At 33.6% G+C, this 20,698-nt stretch overlaps 1 protein-coding gene across 5 annotated transcripts in view; it reads right to left on the bottom strand.

Annotated features, from left to right (window-relative positions):
* Positions 1-20,698, bottom strand: part of SK (small conductance calcium-activated potassium channel) — a 56,547-nt gene that overhangs the window by 17,847 nt on the left and 18,002 nt on the right. For all 5 annotated transcript variants that reach the window (XM_088047863.1, XM_088047864.1, XM_088047865.1 and 2 more), the window contains exons 2-3: positions 11,875-12,128; positions 4,578-4,800 (exon numbers count right to left, since the gene is read on the bottom strand). In XM_088047863.1, coding sequence (XP_087903989.1) covers positions 4,578-4,800; positions 11,875-12,107 — 456 coding nt within the window. In that variant the 5' untranslated portion in view covers positions 12,108-12,128. The remainder of the gene's footprint in view (positions 1-4,577; positions 4,801-11,874; positions 12,129-20,698) is intronic.

Raw genomic sequence — 20,698 nt, 5'->3', positions numbered from 1 at the left:
AAGACGCTGAAAAAGGACATACACTGAAGCACTAGCTAACCAGCACTGGAAAATTTTTGGTGAAAATTAATAGAACTGGTCCAGCGCTGGTTGGTTCTACATCGAGAGGTTATTTAGTTATTTAACTAATTATTTACAACAGGTATCCAGCTCTTTTACATGTACAAATTACGTGTAAAAGGACCATACACTTGCTTATTTACAAACATTTATTTACGGTATTATTATTTAATATATTATTTACAGTGCGAAATTTTAACTTAGACATGCAAATGCTGTGAGAAGTTTGAAAATGCGGTGAATTATGAAGCACAACAGTAACAGTTTACACTAAAATTAATTATATACTACATGTTGGTGGTATAACAAAGTTGATAAGATCTATCTATAGTGGTTCTACTTGAACATCCAATCCCCAAAGTTACATCAATGTTACAAAACAAATACAATCTTATATCCCACTAGGATAACTTCACTTTAAAAACTTTACCAACAAAGTCAAATTAAAAACAAAACGATTCTCAAAACTCATCCTGACACTAGCAAAATTAGTAAAAGAGATAAGCGCACTTTAGTCTGAGCGGTATCTCTTAGATCTTAGAATTACACTATCACACTATGCACAGAATCCAATAAATTACATTTGTTGTCACTTTGTGCTACCATGCAAGACAACAATCAAATTAAAAATTGTGCCGAAGTTTCAACGAGCCAAGTTTCTGTTTGTTAAACTTTTAAGAGGTGGTGTAATAAACGATCGCGGTTTAAGAATAAATTTCGAAAGTTTTTCACACCCACATGCAATAAATTTTAATCTCGGTTAACCTGACTGCTTGTGGGCTCCAATCCGATGAAAAATATCCATGGGGACGAACTTATTTTGTATACAGTGCTAGTGCATATAGTGCAGGATTCTGTGCAAAAAACATTGAGAAATGTGTCAATCGGCTCAGTGCTACAAAACTGATTTTTTTTGTTGGGAGGAACAAAATGGCGTCCTCGCCATATTGCAACATAAAAAGGCATTGTTTGTCAACTCAATTTTATTAGAGGGTCTTTTTAACAATTGTTCGTCATCAAAAAACCCGCTTCCTTATTCTGCCTCATTTTATTTTATTGGAGGATTAGAGCCGAACCCGGCGCCTCCACCATTTTTAAAGCTCTGGTTTTAATTGTGGACAGTTATAAGTGGGCATATAAGATTAGAGACACGTAAAGGAAATTAGATGTTGCGAACAATACAAAGGTTGGTACAATTTAACTTGGTGAATGTAAATAAAAATTATGTAGCGTGTGATAAATGTGATACAAGGTGGCGATAATAAAAATCAAATTGCCATATTTACTCTAAAGATTAAAAGAGTTGATTATGTTTAGATTTCACGATTTGGGTTCGTCGAACCAACTTTTTTATATCGAAGTAGAAATGACAATAAAATACAACGCTGCCTAGTCTGCCTGCGAATGGTATAAAATTATAGTTGCTGTAAAATTTATAGCGGCAAATGACGTTGTTGAACATTTGACCTCCACTCGGGATAAGAGTATAAATTCTGAAAGACTGAAATCCGGATGAAACTAGAGAGTGGGCAATAACTCTTTCAAGTAATTATTGTCGCTTTGATTTTATTTTTAGTTATGGTCTTACCCTGAGATATTTCAGCTTTGGTGACCGCGGCATGTGAATTAATACAACATTAACGTCACTTTTTACAATCCAGTAACGAAGAAACATGTTCCAATGTAGACATATTGTACAAAACTAACTTTAAGGTTTCCATCGTTCCACTTCCTTGGAAATCTTTGTATCGTTGTCACGCCTACGTAAATAATTTTACTTTAACAAGATTTAGACGGATATAGTCTGTGCGATTCACATTCAAATAGCGTCGCAAAACAAATTTTATCATAATATTAGCAGCGGAATCATATGAAGCGATGTGATTATTACGCTTCAAAGGATAAATCTACGGAGACATATTGATGAATGATAGGAAACTCTCGGAAACCATTTCGCTAAGTGTCTTCAGTTCCAAACTTTACGAGTGTTCTAACTTCACAAAAAACTAGTTATTCGGCTATATTTGTGGGTAAACAACTATTCCGGATCGTTCACTCCGAAACTGCGCATTTTCAACAAAATGTTTTTTACTCTCGCTTTTCTCAATATTTCATCAATCCCAATTTGTGCCACCAGCAGGCTATATTTGTTACACGCTAGCGTGCAAACAGCCATTTGTAATAACAATAACTCTTACTAAAGAAATAGCCTAAAGTACTAAGACTCTGTTATAGAAAAATTACTTAAATTAAAGGAAAATAGAAAAACTGCACTTAGAGGGAGAGCCCACAATCAGTTTTATTTTTTCCTGTAGTTATTGTGGAAGTTTACGTTTTGACATTTATTACAATGTTTTAGAGTCGGTGAAAGTTTTATTGTTTCACATCATGCAAACAAACTAGTTTTTGCAGTGTTATGAAACTCGCTTTTCTAATTTCCAGACAAAATGTGTTTATATTCTTAAGCTTTTGAATTTGCTTACAACTTAAATTTTACATTGGCTACAAAAAGGTGCATAGAAATTTTGATGTTGCAATAATTCTCTTCAATCTCGTGATGGATTTTATTACTACACTATTGACACCGCATGTGATGGACAATTTACTTTTCGCCCGAAAGAATCTGATATTGCCGTTATTTAATACCCTCAAATCTCTTAGAAGCTTGTATAAAATTCCGCAAACATTATCGAGTTCAGTGCTACAGCCTCACTTTATTCGCTCATTTGAGCTGAAACTATGTAATTTCTCCCCATTTGTTATGATTACGCTTCAGGTTTGCTCGTAAATTTCTTCTACTTCTGCACTAACGCCCATCTTTCGCCTTCGTTATTAATTTGGCCATTAATAGGGTGAAATATAGTCACATATCTATTAAATTTTTTCTGATATTGAAGCTCCTAGATTACCACGTAACGACATTTTTGTGTTTATTAATCACAATATCACGTTATCACCTTCTTCATATTTTATGTTTAACATCATTTTTACTGCCGCTCTTTATTGCGGAAAAAATGAAAATACCTTCAGTGTCAATTTAGGAAGACATTAAGTTTTATTAAATTGAGATTTTGATAGCCGACAAATGATGCACGTGATTTTTTTAATTAGACGCAGTTCCCAAACATGTTAATGAGAATTAGAGTTTGTTTTTAATTTAAAAATTAATCTGTAAGGAAAATGCTATGACCCTAAAGTTACAACCGTTTGCGTTTTTTAATTGTCTTCATTAAGTAAACTTATTTTTACGTTATTTCATTTTATGAAAATTAATGAATGTGCTGTTTTGTTATTTATTCAGATTGTGACTTAATTAGCTACGCGAAAAAGTCAATTAAATTCCACAGTTGTATATTTCGAACGAGATAATTAGCTAATAAGGGTTGTGAACCCTTTCTCACTTGCCAGACCTGCACCCGTCTCAGATACGTTTAAATTTACCAACTGTTGTTGAAGTAAATTGGAAACAGATTAATGGAAGAGCAAAGACGCGTTAATCATAGTTATCTCAGTTATTTCATATAAAGTTGCACAAGTAGTAATATAAATTTGATGTGAGCAAATTCACTAGTTTTCGCTAAACAATTCCAATAAACCGCGTCAACATTTTGTTTTTGTGCACATCCATAAATTAGTTTGGTAGCGAGAGTTCGGTGTTTCGGAGATGATTATTTTATTAGTTTGCCATGTTGGTGCTAATTTCTGAAGTGAAGAAGTGCTGCTTTATTAACGTCGCCTATTAATTTAATTTTACTGGAAGTGGTGGGAGCTAGCAATAGAATAGAAGAGGGGTTTAAAACGTCGACAAAATTGCGTTGCGTGCCAACACGTTCGGTGACCTCTTCTGACTTAGGGTTCTTTCTAATTGGAACCTGGACCAAACAAGCCATTTCCTGGTCCCGCAGACAGCAATTATGGCCAGTTTTTCAAATAATAAACGGAACTGACAATCGTAAGATAGGGTTTTAACTACAGGCTAATTCTGGATGCTCCTCTTGAAGAAGAAACGTAACATTATTGTAGAAAACGGTAAAATGTAATACGGAAAGTTTGACAAAGTTGCTGGAATATGAAGTTGAATAATTAAGCGCTCTTCAAGGTAGGTGTGATCTTTGAAGTAAAGAAAAATCTCCATTTTTGAAGGAGTAGTTTCCTTGGCATCGTGGCAACACATTTCTCAATTTTATGAAAAGAAGTTAAGGAAGATAGCAAGACTCCAGCAACTAACGTCGCGAGAGGTGTCTTGCCGATCAAGGTTACGACACCATCTACTTCCAGCGCTCATTACTTATGTTTTGCGGTTATATTACAGCGTCGGAAGTGGATTGTTATAATTTACGCTCCTTCTGTGAATCTTTAATGAGTGTCATATTTGTCTAACAAATGTGACAAACGGAAAACAAACGGAGAACAGAGTTTGAAGGTTAGGCATGCCGGGCACATTCCGTTAACGCGAGTTAGGCACTAGAATCTTGTAAGGGCATAGAACAAAGCATCTAAACAGATATCTATCTTACCGGCGCGTTGAGGCACGGACAAGTACAATGGTGAATGGATCGTACGCTCTCCCTCGACACAGAGCGCACGATTTTCAGGGTTGAGGCTGGTGTCTGAGACGTTCTTCTTTCCAATATTCCTCTTGGCGACGTGTAGGGAGCAAGCTGAAATGCATTAGATGAACTCCTGTTCCTAGTCGGGATGTTTGACGACAAATTCTGCTTGCATCCTTTCACGTCGAGCCTGAAACAATTGATTTCGTGTATCAACACGACACTTAATCCGTGCGTGGAAAATCAACAATTACCCTTGTCAATTAAATAGATCCTGACGCTGAATTTGAGACAATCTGTACAAAACTTAACTAAATTAGAAGCGGGTCAGTGAATCATACCTTAATTCGGAAATCCCCAATTAACGTAAACCACAACACAAGTTACAAACTCTAACCAATCAAATTTTGGTAACAAAAGCATGGCAGTTGTCATCATATTTAAGAAACGACTTACGTTCCATTTATCAAGTTCTACTATAAACCTAGTTCTTACACACATTGTAACATTCGAAGTAAGTCGAACATTTAAGAGCTTTTAAAATGTCGAAGCACCAATAAAACACCGCATCGATTTACTGAAAAGGTACGTACTAGGTATTAAAATAACATTTTAATATGTAAGACTAAACTTGTGATTTTCAACGTTAAAATAACAAAAATACGTGTCCACTAAACAAATAGACACGTTTTCTGTTTATTTTTAATTACATAATTTATTCAAGAGCGTGTTAGTGAAAATTACGTGGCGCATCCACCATTTTTACACAAATCAGTAAACTTTACAAATTGAAACCAGTAGACCTTTTAAAATATAAATAAGCTTATTTACTGTTTATTTATTGTTTATTTAAGTAATCAATTGTCGATTGATATCTCAACTCGAGTTTAATTCGAAACTGTACAATTAGCAAATAAATGAAAAAATAACACAGATGCACTTAAAAGTCCGGTTATAAATAGAAGGACCTATTTTATACAATTTTCAAGTGGATACTGAACGATTTTAAAATAAAAAAAAACAAATATAAATATACAGGGTGTTTTACAAATAAAAGACAATCTGTGAAGTGGTAAGTTTTATTAGGACCTTCTAAAGAAAGATTCTGACTTTTTTTATTCTAAAGCATTTCGTTTATAAAGTAGTGTTAGAAAAAAATGTCTTAAATTACGTTGCTAAAGAAATAATAGTGTTTGTCAAAGTTGAAGTAAAATTTTTGAAAAATTTGAAAAAATGGAAAGACACGCCTAGGTGTAGAAAAAGAAAACAACGAGACCATAAAACGGTGTAATAAACCAAAAATTTACATTATGTATACATTACAACAAGTTTCTAAAGTGTCCCAAAACCTTAAAGTCTCTGGAAGACTTTTGCTCAATATCCTGCTGTGCGGTGTCCTTCTATTGAGACATATTTCATGATATTCTCAAACCGCCTGCTGCAATTTTCGTGTCTTTCACCATAGACTAAGAGCATGTCGGCAAATTTTTGATACCATTGATTCGGCTTAAATATGATTTACTGACTGCACTGGTTTTTCTGTTGATTATTTAGAAAAACTGCTAATTTTAAGTAACTTGATCTAACCCGTGGGCTACTGCTCGTTTTTAATTTTTTAACGAAAGCTGAAGGGACAAAAATTATTGCAAATTCTTATTCTATATCATTAATTCTCTTATCAGTTCACGGATCAAAAATAAATTAAAAATGACATTTAATTTTTGAAGAGACTAAAGAACCTCTTACACGCCCACTCAATCCTAAACTGAGTTCAATTTAATTAAAACAGAGTTGAAACATAAACAGCAAATGATGTACTTAGATTGAAGATAAATTTAATGTAAGCTCAATTTAATTGTAGTGGTACTACATATGAAGTCATCAAGAAATTTGTGATAAAAGCATGGCGCTGTTAGTCTGCTTTTAACAAAATTTCAAAATTGGGCGCATCCACCATTTTGTATTTTTTAGATTTATGCTCACGCAGTACCAAAGCAGTGGTCACCAATAAAACACAAACTAAGACACAGATTAAAAAGCCATCAAGTTGGTTAAGCCCTCGCTTATATCTGTATCCCTAAAATCCTAAATCCTGTTTCCTTGTAGTAATTTTTCAACCTTCACAGCGGTTTGACTTTTTTAATTAACTCCGTTTATATGAATTCTAATAAACACTTTTAATTAATTTGAGGGTGATTTTTCTTTAAAAATCCGAATTCCAAATTCTCAGGCAGTTTTAAACAAGTTGTATTCGTCGCTTCATTCTATTTGCATACATTAAAATACAACAGTGCTCCAAGCTTCCAACCTGATATTTCTGTTTAAATATGCTTTCTGAACTAACATCTTAGTGTACAGGGTGTGATAACGTAATATAGAATAATATAACGTAAGTTATAAAACCGGTGTTCGCAACCAACGTTGTTGTATTTCAGAAAATTGCGATTTTTCCGATTGGAACACAAAGGTAACAGCATCGTTTATATTGACCTATTTTGATAACCTTTATGTTGCCATTTTTTGCCCCTCAAATGATAATAGAACGCAACGTTCCACGGATCCAATCAATTTCTACGTCACACGTCGTTCAAACTGATTGAGAGCCGCTGATTTATGGACAAAACTTTTCAAGTTTCGTGCTAAAGCGAAGCGACCAATCACAATTGCCGGAGTTACTAAAGTATGTTCACGCAGTTTTTAATTCCCGTTGTAATACGTCGAACTCAATGCAACACATCACTTATTAATTAGTAAGCTCAAGACTATTGACAGGTTTGCTTCAAAATTATTAACCGTTTTTTGCGATGGATAATTTTCTTGTGTAATCGGGGTCGCGAATTTATCGGCGTGAACGCGTCTTCATGTATAAAATCATAGAAGTGTCACTCGCGCGAATCTCGAAGAAAGTTTTTTAATTTTGTTTTCATTTTCGAGAACTTTTTACGGGAAAGTGAAAGTTTCGAGTGATAGTGTGATTGATTAGTGTTTTCAAAATTTCATGGGAGTTCATCCAATTTGCTGCAACCGGTAAAAGTAAGTACAATTTTATAGGTTATGTTATATCGGAATTTTTTGCGTTGCTTCATCTTTATCGTGCAAAAAATTGCTACTAAACTATTTTATGCCCTTGTATTTTATTATTCACTTTTTTGGGGATATGCCTTTATGATAGCGCATTCAGGGTGATAAATTTCCCAGTCTGTTGCATTGATGCAGAGCAATAAATTGCTCAGAAATGTGTGTTTACATCATCCCCGATGACATGCCATCCCTTTTTGACATAAATTACCCTTGACTAGAAATGTACAATTGTAATTAGTATTAGCCCAAACAACTTTTTCTTTATAGGGGTGAAATTTGCGCAGTACAGTGGAACCTCGATTATCCCTACATTACAGGACTACACACAAATCGAGGATCTATCAGTTCTTTTTTTTTGTAGGTAACTATTGATGTAGTTTAGTGACATTTAAGTCAGTGCAGAGAGAAAAACAAAATTGTGAGTTTAGTTTGTTTTTTTAATGAGTAGGCTTAATGAGACTATTAAAAATATTTGAAATAAATTTTTTTACAATGAAAATAATCATAAGTAGTTTAAACTGTTTCAGTTTACATTTTCTTATAAATGGTAGTAACAGATTTTCCATTCAAAATAATTACAGTAAGACCTCGATTATCCGCGCGCCTATTAACCGAGCAGCGGATTATCCGTGCTAGGGACAACTTTGATTTATCTGTTTCGGTTATAAGTGCAGTGCAGAAAATGATTTAAAAAAAACAAACTAGTTATTATATCTGACTCTTTACAATCAAATATTTTCTTATTGCACTTATAATGCAAATTTTTTAAAATGTAAAAAAAATGCCCCAAATAAACCTCCGACTTTTTTTAATAATTTGATTATCCGTACAGATCTCAAGAAGGTTGTACTGTATTTACAGTCTGGGAAATTTATATCCACAATAGTTGGCGATTGGTCTTGGACAATTGTCCCCATCCAAATTTGGTCTTGCAACAAGTTTGTTGAGTTGGTCATTATGGCTAACGAAGCAGAACATTGTATTGTCGCATCTAAATTCTCTTCTTTGCAAAGAAGTGGTCGTAATAACAGTTTGTCACGCGCTGGCTATTAAAAGAGAATTCGGTGTAAAACTAAATTTGATTAAGCCTGAAAGTTGTGGCCAGAATGGTAATAGAGAGGGAGACTTTTGCATTTTTAATACACGTTGTAGGTCTCTGGTCTTAAGTTTATATTAACGAAGGAAAATAAGGGAGTTCTTTACGGCTCACAAATTTTTCAATAACTTAATTTTCTTTTGCATCTGACAATAAGGTCCAGAATTTAATCCTACTTTGTAGTCTGAAGAATCTTTTCTTTTAAGAGGGAGTAAAAAAGGGAGCTCTTTTGGCTTGACGTTGATGCTGTAATTAAATTCCCATAAAGTGTACTTTGTGTTTTATGAAAATAGCAGTGAAATGACAGTCCGACATCTACTTGTTATAAAGATTTAATCGGTCCTGTAAAACTTTGCGAGTTTACGGAGTGATTGAAAAATTAGGGCTGCCTTAAGAGTCTTACTTTATGTCAACGAAGTTGTCTAAATTGCCTTATTAATTCACGTCGACACCAAGAAGTTACAAATTATTCTCAGCGTTTTTTGGGAATAAGGGAATTGAAGGTAAACTCCCTACAATGTATTATAGGCACACAATGTAAAAGATAACAGGATGTCAGAATTATATAAGCGCCTCCAATGAATTCTACAGGATGTAAAGCAGTCTCCAAGGAGATTTTCATTAAAGATGCAAAAGTGAAGATTTTGAATAAAAACGTGGAAGATGGAAAACAAGCAGAGACACAACTTCATTATTCATTTCATAATCGTCGCGTTAATCACTTTTCGAGGAATTTAAGCAATTGATAATCTTCTATATCGATGGACCATAAACTACCATCAAATGTAGATATGGAATTAATATTAGTTAATGCATGCCATTGCCGTTCATAACCCGCTTCCAGTTCAGACATGTTTAATAGACTAACTTCGAGGTGGACTGGGTAATAGCTGATGTAAATTCAAGACAGACGCTTTGCATTTACGATTTCCTATTAATATTTTAACGGGGTTATTGAAAACATGTTCGTTTCCAACGATCGGATGTACAATTCCACCAACCAAGCATGCAAACCCTTTTAAAAGTAATTAAGAACACCGCACATGATCAAGAAATTAATCGATTTCTCACCACAATTGTTTTTTTTTCTTTTCATGCAACCAGTGGTTCTACGTGTTTTTTTAAATTCTTATCCGTTAAGAAATTATTTACGCATAGTAGTCTTATCAGTGTCGCAATAAATTCTTCGGAATCAAATTCTTGTAATTCATTTACTGAGCGTATCAGCGGATATTCTTTCGTTTTGTAGCTTGAAATTTTCTGTAGCATTGTTACATTGCTAAATTTTAGACAATGTTCTCGTCGTAAACACAAACATTCTTTGTATTACACACATGTTACATACTAAATTTCTGTCGCTTGCATACCAACCAGGCAAAAATTGTTTCCAACCCCAATATACAACTCCCTTTCCAGCTGCATGTATGATGGAACTTTTAGATGTTCGAACTTCACAAAGAAAATGCTGAATGTTTTCGTTCCGCTGTTTAGTTGTTTATTTTAGAATGCGAAAAAATATTCAGTAATTGGCGCCGGGACAATAATAAACACTCTTCATTTTGTTATTTTAAGAGTCCTTAATCAAAAGTGCCATCATGTTCAAGCTCGGCTTTTCACTTTTACATTTTCAGATAAACGGAAAAATGTAAGAGTAAACGCGACGCTGATAAAATTTGAGCGGAAATGCTGTTATTACTGTTTCGCAAACCAGCAATCTTCTGTGTTTGTAATATTTCCTCCACACTACGCAAACAAACCTTATTAACTTTGAGCCCTTGATTTTCTAAAAATGTTTAACGAAACTGCGCAGCAAAGTCAATTTTACCCACGTATAAAAATCGACGCTTATCGTAACTAAATTCTAATGAAAACTGAAAATTTCCAAAAATTTCATTTTTAACGATAATTTAAACAGCCTATTTAATTCGAGTGTAGATTCTATCCAAAGATACTCAAAGAAAGTGATAGGAAAGCGAATGAGAAATCAACTTCGGAATGAACATAAAGTGGGGATAAAGACGAGCCATCTTTTTAAACCACTCTGCGCTACCATTTGTTTGATAGTAAGCGTTTGAGCTTTTGTATTCTTTTCAAATTTGCGTTTACATAATTTTAACGTTATTTGGAGAGGACTTCAAACGTCACATCGTATATATTTCATGAAATAGTTTTTTATATAGTTCAAGGAACTGCTCCTGGCAGTTTACTTCACAAACTAGCAGCATACTAATGCTGCAACAGTTGGAAAAGTAAAGCTGCATGCAAATTGAAAGCTCCCACCTTGTGTACAGAAATAAAACGGAATTAAAAATGAAAAAGGACGTTTCGAAAAGAAATTTATTTGCCAAGCTTTTTGATGGTGTTAATTATAAAAACACGTTGACGGGGAAAGGTTTTTCGAGCGATAAAGTTTACCTATCCATTTGTTTTCTAGTTTATAAGGCAGAGATAAAAATTGGAATTTGTGTGTCAGAAAAGTTGGGTTAAACTTAGTCGAGAGATATTTTGTCGTCTTTCGTATCATTTGCTCCTTTTTATGGGATACAAACGCGAACTAATAAATTATGTAGTAGTTTTTCGAGCTTTAGAGATTTTTGGTTTGAAGAGAAGGGTAAGGATCTCTTCACGTGCTTGTTAGCGACTGGTACTTGAGAATCCATCTAAGAACATGGTCAATATTCAATTTTCATTACATAACTTCTTCGCTTACTTTCAAAGATTTCAAAAGAAGTGTACAGCACGTGGAAGCTATCGATCGCACGACAAAATGAGTTGCAATTTAATTTCTCCCGAAAATAGCCACCAAGTCAAGGCAGTTCATAGTGAGGCCGTAGGGATTACGAATCTTTTGAACCGATTTCACTATGTCCAGTTCTACTTTTCAGCCTTTCAACTGTAATAGGATTAAGGTCGATGTTTTTATATGGAAATAACTTTTCGCGCTCTATTGTACTGACCGTCTAGCTCACAAATGGATCAAGTTCTACAATAAGGAAATAAGCTATATAAATCAGCGGAAGTTTTAGTGTAGTCATGTTAATATTAATTAGAAATCCGTACACGTGGAAACATAATCTTCTAACATACCTGCAATGAAGTTCAATGTCCGGCACAGATCTGGTGCTGTTCTCCTCCAGGCAAAGAGAGCCGTCCTCCTCACTGTCAGAAAATACTGAGAGTTGAGGGTGGTGCGACGACACCAAGAATGTCGTGCATTCTTGGCGCATCAGCACCGGTTTGGAACAGTTTGCTGGAGAAGAAGTACTCGTCAGCGAGGGCTGCGCGACCAGTAGGCTTGCAGTCTCGTCTTGGCTACTCATCTTCTTAACGGAGCCGCGGTTCTGGAAAAAAATTATAACTATGAATTAAAATAATCAAAAAGCAGGGCGTCAATATTTTACTACATCCTGTAGTCTATCTATCTTCATTTATACGTCAAAACATAATAAATTGTGTATTAAGGGCTGATTTGTTCGTCATGTGATATAAAGGACATTTATGTGAGTTCAACAAGAAGAAGTTGTCGAAGCACACTAGCAACACTGGAGCTGTCAGAGTTCTATAACTAATTGAAGTTTTTGCAGTCTTTTGAGCTTTCACTTCGGCATTCATAAGCCCTCCTTATGAGTGTCATGGTAAAGTTTACGACAACGTAAGCCTTTACAAAACGGTGCTTTTTCGCGTTGATTGAAACGAATAGATCGAAACTCGCAATTACAAATTGCTAATTTAAATGTAAATGTTTCAGCACGACATTATAGTGTTTATTAAAATTTTGTAATTGCAAAAGTCATTAATCATTGGATAGGACGACTTCGAGCTTTGTAATCAAACGGGAATAACTCACGCTATTTTTCAATTCTTTATTCTTTCTTCAGTTCCATTTGTACTATTTTCAACTTTTTATGCTAGTTTTAATGCAAACGCTTTTTTACTGTACAATTAACCCGGTTTATGTGAAGGTGGAGTAAAAAATTGCATTTTAAAAGCTCGTCAGGAAATCATAAAAGCCATGCTTTGATTACGAACAAGCTTTAAAAGCCGTTATAGTCCAAATACATAAAGTACATCTTCACAGTCATAAAGCAAGAATAGAAATACGGTTAAACAGTAGATTGGATTACACAAAGGAAAAACACACCTATGTTAATAAGGCTAATAATATCACGAGTTGCATTCATAACATAAAAATGCAGGAAGTGTTTGAAACCCTCGTGAGACTACTTAAAGTGTTAAGGATTTTCTTCAATCTTCTTTAGTAGTCTATTGAGAGTTTCACGCATGATTGTCTTGACCATCACCCTTTAATTGATCCAACTAGCATTTGCGAAATTCTCTGTTTCATGTCTTTGTAACATTTCGAGGTTTTTAATGCTATTGCCAACGAATAAGTGGCATAAAACTCCATGCTACGTCGAGATTACCAGACACAGATCACTCTAATCTCAAAACAAATATAACCCTGAAATCCAAGGAATTAATCCAATGTGCATTGTAAATACATAAGTACATGCGATCACGACGTCAAGTTTTCAAACATTCTGTTTACACAAATAGTTCCAAGTCAACGGCTTTCAGTGGCTTAAAATTAATCTGCGGGACTATCAACTATCCTGAATTTGTTAAGATACTCTAGACGGGTTTATTGTTTTTGTATCAAATTTTATTGAGAAAAGAGAAGAAAAAAAGATAATTGGAAAGAATTACTGGAGGTTTAAAATATGTCTCTTCCGGTAGTTATGCAGATTTAGGGCTCTCCAATAAAGGTGGTGTAAAGTATTTCAACAATTTCCTTTGAGATGCATACGACTTTGCACCCCTAAACCAATTGGGGCCAACTTGGGCCAACAATGGCTTTCAGTGCAGAGGTTGAGATAATGATTTAGCGAAGAGGGTAGGAGAGTAAAATCTGCTATTCAATTTGAAGAAGCCGGTCTGCTTGAGTCATATTTTATTTATTTTGAGAATACTTCATACCACGTATGCACGAGTCAACGCTGGTATTGATCCCAGCAGTCAAGTAAATTTGTTGTATTATTAAAGATTCAAAGTGAAAGGAGAGTTATTTTAAGCTGTTCCACTCAATTAATTCTATGATTCTGATCAGTTTTAAATGACAACTTAATTAGAGCGTACCTTGTAAAATAAAACGTCCCGTTAAAAACGATTTATTACTCAAGAATTTCATTAAGGCAAGACAATGCTTTTATCAAATTGAATTCCATCTTAAGATCCCTGATTTAGTTTTATTAGGCAAAATTCGATTTTTATTGGAGCTAAGCGGAGCTGGTTCAATCCCTATTTTACGGCCCAAAATATTTGGAGCCTACCATTAAAATAATCAGTTCTTTTTCATCAATGACGATGTCTTTTTAAATGTTCTACTAAATCTTAAAGCGATTTTCTGTGTTCTCTTAAATTTAAACACTACGCATTAGCAATCGATACAATTGGAAAGAAAATTTATTGTGACTAGATTAAGGACGCGCCTTGCGTTTAACTTCAGATCCCAAACTCGATTCACTGTCAATTTTTCCATTTATTAAATTAAGGACTAGACAATATTTCAATCAATAAACAATAAAGTTAGTGGGCATCTGGATCTTCCTCAAAATTACTTTGTAATCCGATCAGATATGATAAGCTCTATTAATAGAGTTCAACTCTATGCTCTTCCTTCACACTATACCACCTAATAACATAAGCTCTGTTTCAAAGTTACGCCTCTTTGAAGTTCAAATGCATTTTTCTTCATCTTGTAAGCTCGGGTTTGAACTAGTAAATAATACGCTACGTTAATTGCAACTGGTAATGTCACCAGATTTAACAAAGTTTAGTTCACAACAAAGTTCTAAAATATTGTAACTCAGTTTATATAGAAATGAGTACATTAAATTAAACTGGTGGTAGATCTTGTTAAAACAAACAAATTTTTCCTTTGCGGTTTTTTAAAATTTATGCTCAGTTTCAAGATGTTATTAATAATTTTGGAAACTGATTAGTTTTTAAGACTATCGTGTATTCCACAAAAAATGTTAACATAGCCAGGTAATCGGCAAGTCACAGTCACGTTGTAAAGAAAAGTGTTTTTTTGTCGATTTAATCACTTGATTTCCTAAATTATTTTAGTTGTAATTTTGCCGACAGTATTGTTGTAAAAATAATGGTGGTCACTTTGAACTTTCATTCATGGGCTGGTGAAGTTTTATCAACACGAAGAAGGTAGGATGTCTTGTTTTTCTGTTTATTTTATGCCACCAGTTTAATTTAATGTATTTCTGTTTCAACCGTATATTAGAATCTACATTTTAAAATAATAAAGCTCGAATATGCACAAAGCGAATTTTATTAACTGTAAGAAGATTTTATTCTCCCATATTTTTCTGATTGGAAAATCAGTTAAAGTTCTTTTTTTCGCAGTAAAATGCATGTTGAAGCCTAGGGAGTTATTATAACTTTCAATTTAAATCCTCTGAATCCTGTATTGTTTCCATGCAATAATAACGTGGCCCTGAATAGTTTAAATTAGTGGATTGAAATAGATTATGTCCTGGGAGAAAACCGAAAATTTAATTTCCGTGAATTTGGTAAATTCCATGTGGTATTAAATAAGAGAAAAGTATACAAGGGATATCATTAATTTTTGTAATTGATAATGTATCAATACTTTGATCATCGCTGTAATGCACATCACCGATTTCGTTTTAACATCAGCAAAAAATTGCTTACTCACCTAGAGCAAACTCTCGACAATCTGTATCAGACAGATGATGACATAATTTCACGCTCGACAGATTCAAATCAAGAGAACAACCAAAGATAAACACAAAGGGTAGTCCATTGTTGACCCTTTACAACGATAAGTCCATTGAAGCTCTATTAAGGAAGCATTACAAAATCCAGAGACATATCTCTATTAGAACGTTACACTAGTAAAATAATTTAGTTACTATCATAACCATCGAATGACTATCTAATAACAAAACATGATTAACGCAGATTTTTCTTGAAGCTACAAAATCAAACGTGGTTTACTGCCAATAATCTCGTTTATTCACTCAAGTTCATAAAAATTTGTCACATAAAAACTTTGGACGAAGTTTTCTTGGAAAACAGCCAGGATTTTACTACTTTTAAACATGACGTCAGAGCTTTACAATAATCAAAATTACGGTTTCCCTTTTATAAGGAAAAGCATAACGCTTTCATCTTTGTGACGTAAATTTTACAAACTTTGTAATCTCTTGTTGGAGTTGGATTAGCTTCCTGCATGTGACCGAAACCCTCACCAGCGTTTAGCTAATTCCGTACCCAATTCAAGCCCTTATGGCGCTGAATATTTATCATAAAAGTGTTAATCTGTCCAGTCATTGGAGATTTTCGTTTATTTCCTTGTTTAGCTTCACCTCGGAGTTAAATTTCAATATTACATTATAAATGAATACTTCTAAAACTTTATTTCGTAAGTTACAAACACACCCTGTAGGAAATTGTAAATTCGAGCTATATCAGAAACTCTTTCCAAAATCGCGATTTTTTACCTTAGAAATCGGTCTTAGATGGTTCGAATTCGAAATTTTCAATTTTTTATTGTAGAAGTTAGCTGTCTTTTAGTTTCTAATTCAGAGTCGGTCGATATCTCGCTTTTTTATGGAGCAATCTTAAAGTATTGGTACTCATTTTACGCAGAATTTCACGTAGATTCTAAGTTTTTAAGACCGGTCCACAAATAAGTGAGTTATGGGCAATCAAAGTTTCGGATATTGGATTTTGAGTTGAAACTTTTTTAAAGTTTGATATCTCCGAAACTAAAAAAGATTTTGAGAAACGGTTTGCGCCATCGTTTTTCTCGACTCATTCTTCTTTAGAATAAGTCCTCAAAAGTCGAAAATTTGATGGTCAAATTTTTTGGCAAAAAAATTTTGCGACTGAATCGATGAAAAATTTTCAATTTTTCGTTTTTCTATCGCCCCTCGTAAACTACTTGCCTGATCGATCTGAGATTTAGCCAGTCGATAGATCTTGAGCTCCTCTTTCGATCGATATTTAACTCAATAATACTAAACGCAGTTTTCACCCCAAAATAGCATCTCGAAAATGACCTTAAAATCACCCTCTGAAAATATATTTCTGTCGATATCTCGGTTATTTCTTAAAGAACTTTGAACTGGATGGGCTCATTTTACGCAGAATTTTGCGCTGAATTCAAAAATATTCTTATTTTTCTCGTACGTCAACAAATAACTGAGTTAAAGGCGTTTGAAATTTTGTCGCCAGAGGGCCAAAATTTTGGAGGTTTGAAAACGATTTTACTCGATATCTTCGGAATTAAAGTAAATATTAAGAAACTCTGTTCGAAATAGTTTTTCTCACGATTTTTTAACTTAGAAATCGGTCTTTGATAGTTCGAATTCGCAATTTTCTTTTTTTTAGTGTAGAAGTTTTTTTGCGCTGAATCCAAAACTACCGCGGAGTTAAATTCCAATATTTCAATTATTGTTATTATTATTATTATTATTATTATTATGTTATAAATTATTACTTCTAAAGCTTCAGTTCTTAAGTTTCAAACACACCTTGTACGATAGAAATAGTAAATATTTTTTATGTACAGTCCGCTGAGACAAATTTTCTAGTTATCAAAAAGTGTATTTTTATTAACAACCGTACTGTTACATGTGTACACATCGCTTGACGTTGGATCAATATTTTCTGACGTTTTTTGTGTTCTATAAAATTACTGCTTTAACTAATAAAAACAGGTCGCTACATTTTCCTAGTTGCAATTATAATTAGGAATTTGGGTGTAATAACTCCTGATGACGAAATGAAAACTTTTGATTTACGAGACATTACGTTTCCTTCCAAATAACAAAATACATACTTAACGTTTTACTACAAAGAATGCTTTGTGAATATAAATTGCTGCTAAATATATTACTGTATTTGTAAGTGGGCGAAATAACATTTTCATATTTCCGATTTACCGAGCTAAAAATGAAGCTCCTGAGAGTAAAGAAAACAGATCAGGCGTAATGAACCGCAGTGGTGTAATTTCATTTAAAACTGCATTTTAAAGCGTGTTTTTAAATAGAATCGATTTGTGTCATGCTGATGAATTGCAAATAACTGATTAATTACATTATACATCGATTTTTTAATAAGAGGGTGCGATCTCTAACATCGATAATGACCGTGGTGAATTATTTTTAATTTAGCGGATTTTTTATAACTCGTATATAAATTGTATAATTGTGTTTATAAGAAATGCTGCACATGCCGCTGCACACTATACGATGTGAATAAATATGTCAATCAAGTGGACCAATGAAGTAAGACCGTGAATATGTTTGCGTGTTTTTTGAAGTACGGTCTCTTCTTTATTTTTACATTGATAATTCATGCTTTTTGTTATCTGTACATATACATTTAGTGTAACAATCTCGACCCAGAAACTTACAGACTTTATCAACTAAAAAGTGGTATCACGCAACATTCGTTGCCTCATTGTAGTTGGAAATTAAAAAAGTAGGGTAGGACAGACGACTATTATAAACTCGTTAATTTATTCTAAAAGCGAACAAAAATTCAATAATATAAATTTTCCTACATAATCCGCAATGAAACTCAAAATTACCTAAAACTGTACAAGAGATAGTATTCACATATCACATTTCGCCGGTCATTTAATGGCACGGTTAACCGGGTTAGCGCTAAAAAAGCTCATTTGTAATTCTGTGTGCTATTTTTCATCGTCGTGTTTCTGGGAATAGGTTTAATTACACAATGAAACTCTTTCTGCTAAGTACAGAGAAACTAGAAAATTTCAGTACTATCCAAGGAATTTTGTTATATGTAGAAAGCCGAGACGTAGTTTTCAGCAAAGGAGCTTATTACAGAAACTAATTACTCCTTTCCGACGAAAACATGAAGAAAGCCCGTCATTCCTGATAACTTTTTCCACCGAATTAATAAAAACAGCTTAATATTTGATAAAAGCCAATTCCAAGCAGCAGCGGAAATTACGTGAATTCCAACAAATTTTCTTGATTGCAAGTTGAATTTAATTTCAGGAAAATTGCTCCACTTCTAAATATAGATAATGGATAAAGTGAGTTGTATTTCAATTATATGTAAGTTTGATGGTACCGAATTTGTAATTTACGATTTCAAAATCGTAACGTTTTTGGCACAACGCCATTCGGTGAAATCTATCGCGTTCTTGTAGCCAAACTGATGCTGCTCTTCTAAATTAATTACGACCTAAAATGACTGTTTTCCTTCGGGAAGCATTATATTTACTAGAATATACAGCATTTTAACAGCCTCTGTGTAATGCGATTATCACGCAAATGTACTAAAGCACTCCTCGCCAAATATTTTCAAATAATCTCCATATAAAACGAACGAATATCCTTTAAAACGAAAATGCTAATCATCAAAGTTTAAATTACATTTCTTTGCCGCCTTATGTTTTGTTGCCGCATGAAGGTTATTATAACAATTCTTAATATCTCTAACTGATTAAATCGTCCCAGAATGTAGACTGTTTCTTATCAACAGCTTTATTGTTTGTTCTAATTTGGAAAATTTTATGGCTTCTGTTTCATATAAACATTTTGCAGGTGAAATTTATTACTGAACAAATCTACCAGTGCGCCGCAAATATGATTTTAAGAGAACTCACACCCAAATTCGGGATTTACTTATTTGTTTTGATCAGAACTTGAATCTTTAAAATAAAAAATTATAAGTTTAGACGATCTACTACAGTTCTATTTCTGTGTTTAAACGTCTATAGATCGAAGAAAATTGAGCGTCTGTAATTGAATTTAAAAAATAATGATAAATGAACCCGGCGCATCCACCATTTTTGCTTCAAATTTTCTTGATTATTGGACTCGATTATTTATCTAAAAATGATTTGTTTGTTTGATTATAAATATTTAATTTTACTCAAAAACCGTAAAAATTTCGACATCCATTAATTTTAAGCATCGTCGATCACATCAACTTTTTTCTAATAACCAAATTTCCATTCGACAGGTGTTGGTGAAGCTGGATTTCGGCCAGATTAATCAAAGGTATCAAGTGGGTATTAATATTCAGCAAATTTTCATTTATCACAAAAAATGAATCAATATCATGTGGCTGAAGTATTTATTTTATTTACCTTTACTGGTAACCTTGCCCTGTTTCGTTTGATTATAATCGCGTATTTTCGGATAGTTAATATTTAAGAGTGAGCAACAATTAACGTTTCATTTGAGCGAGTTGTATTAATTTACCTGTGGGAAATATGAGCGACTTAAAAATTCATACGTTGCTACTTTTGTCCTTTGTAAAAATAATGTTTCTCCGTGCACGTCGTACAAATTATTGAAGGAGACATCAGTCAACTTATCAAAAATGTATTATAATTTCGTCGGTATCACACACAATTAGGTGGTTTTCTAGAATGAGGTCACAGGTGGTGTCTATTAACAAAGGAAAAACGTACAAATCATAATGAGAAATACAACATTATGTTACTTCAAGTAGGTCAAAAAGGGTCGCCATACCTTTGTAGTTGTTATTGTGAGATGAACTAATTATTTTGTGAGAATTTAACCAAATATTCATCCCGAAATTACTAACTTAAGAAATTGCACAAATTTTATACGTTTCCCGTAAGTTCTAGTTCTAATAAGCTCTTTGTTCGAGGTTTAATTTTAAGCATACTCAGAAAAATCCATTTCATCTCCAATATAATTCTTAATACATTTTCATATGATCCAATAAACCGGTTTTATAGGGACAAACCACCATCCTGCTGTTTAATGCTGATAAAATAGAGAAAATCATGCAAGCTCGAGATTAAAAAAACGTGAGCTGAAATAATCATTTCAAACGAACGTTCGAGCCATAATCA

Source organism: Gnatocerus cornutus, chromosome 10 (genome assembly GCF_029298725.1).
Source record: "Gnatocerus cornutus isolate USDA-ARS CGAHR chromosome 10, icGnaCorn1.1, whole genome shotgun sequence".
Taxonomy (NCBI): domain Eukaryota; kingdom Metazoa; phylum Arthropoda; class Insecta; order Coleoptera; family Tenebrionidae; genus Gnatocerus; species Gnatocerus cornutus.
This window is presented reverse-complemented; position numbering and strand designations above follow the sequence as displayed.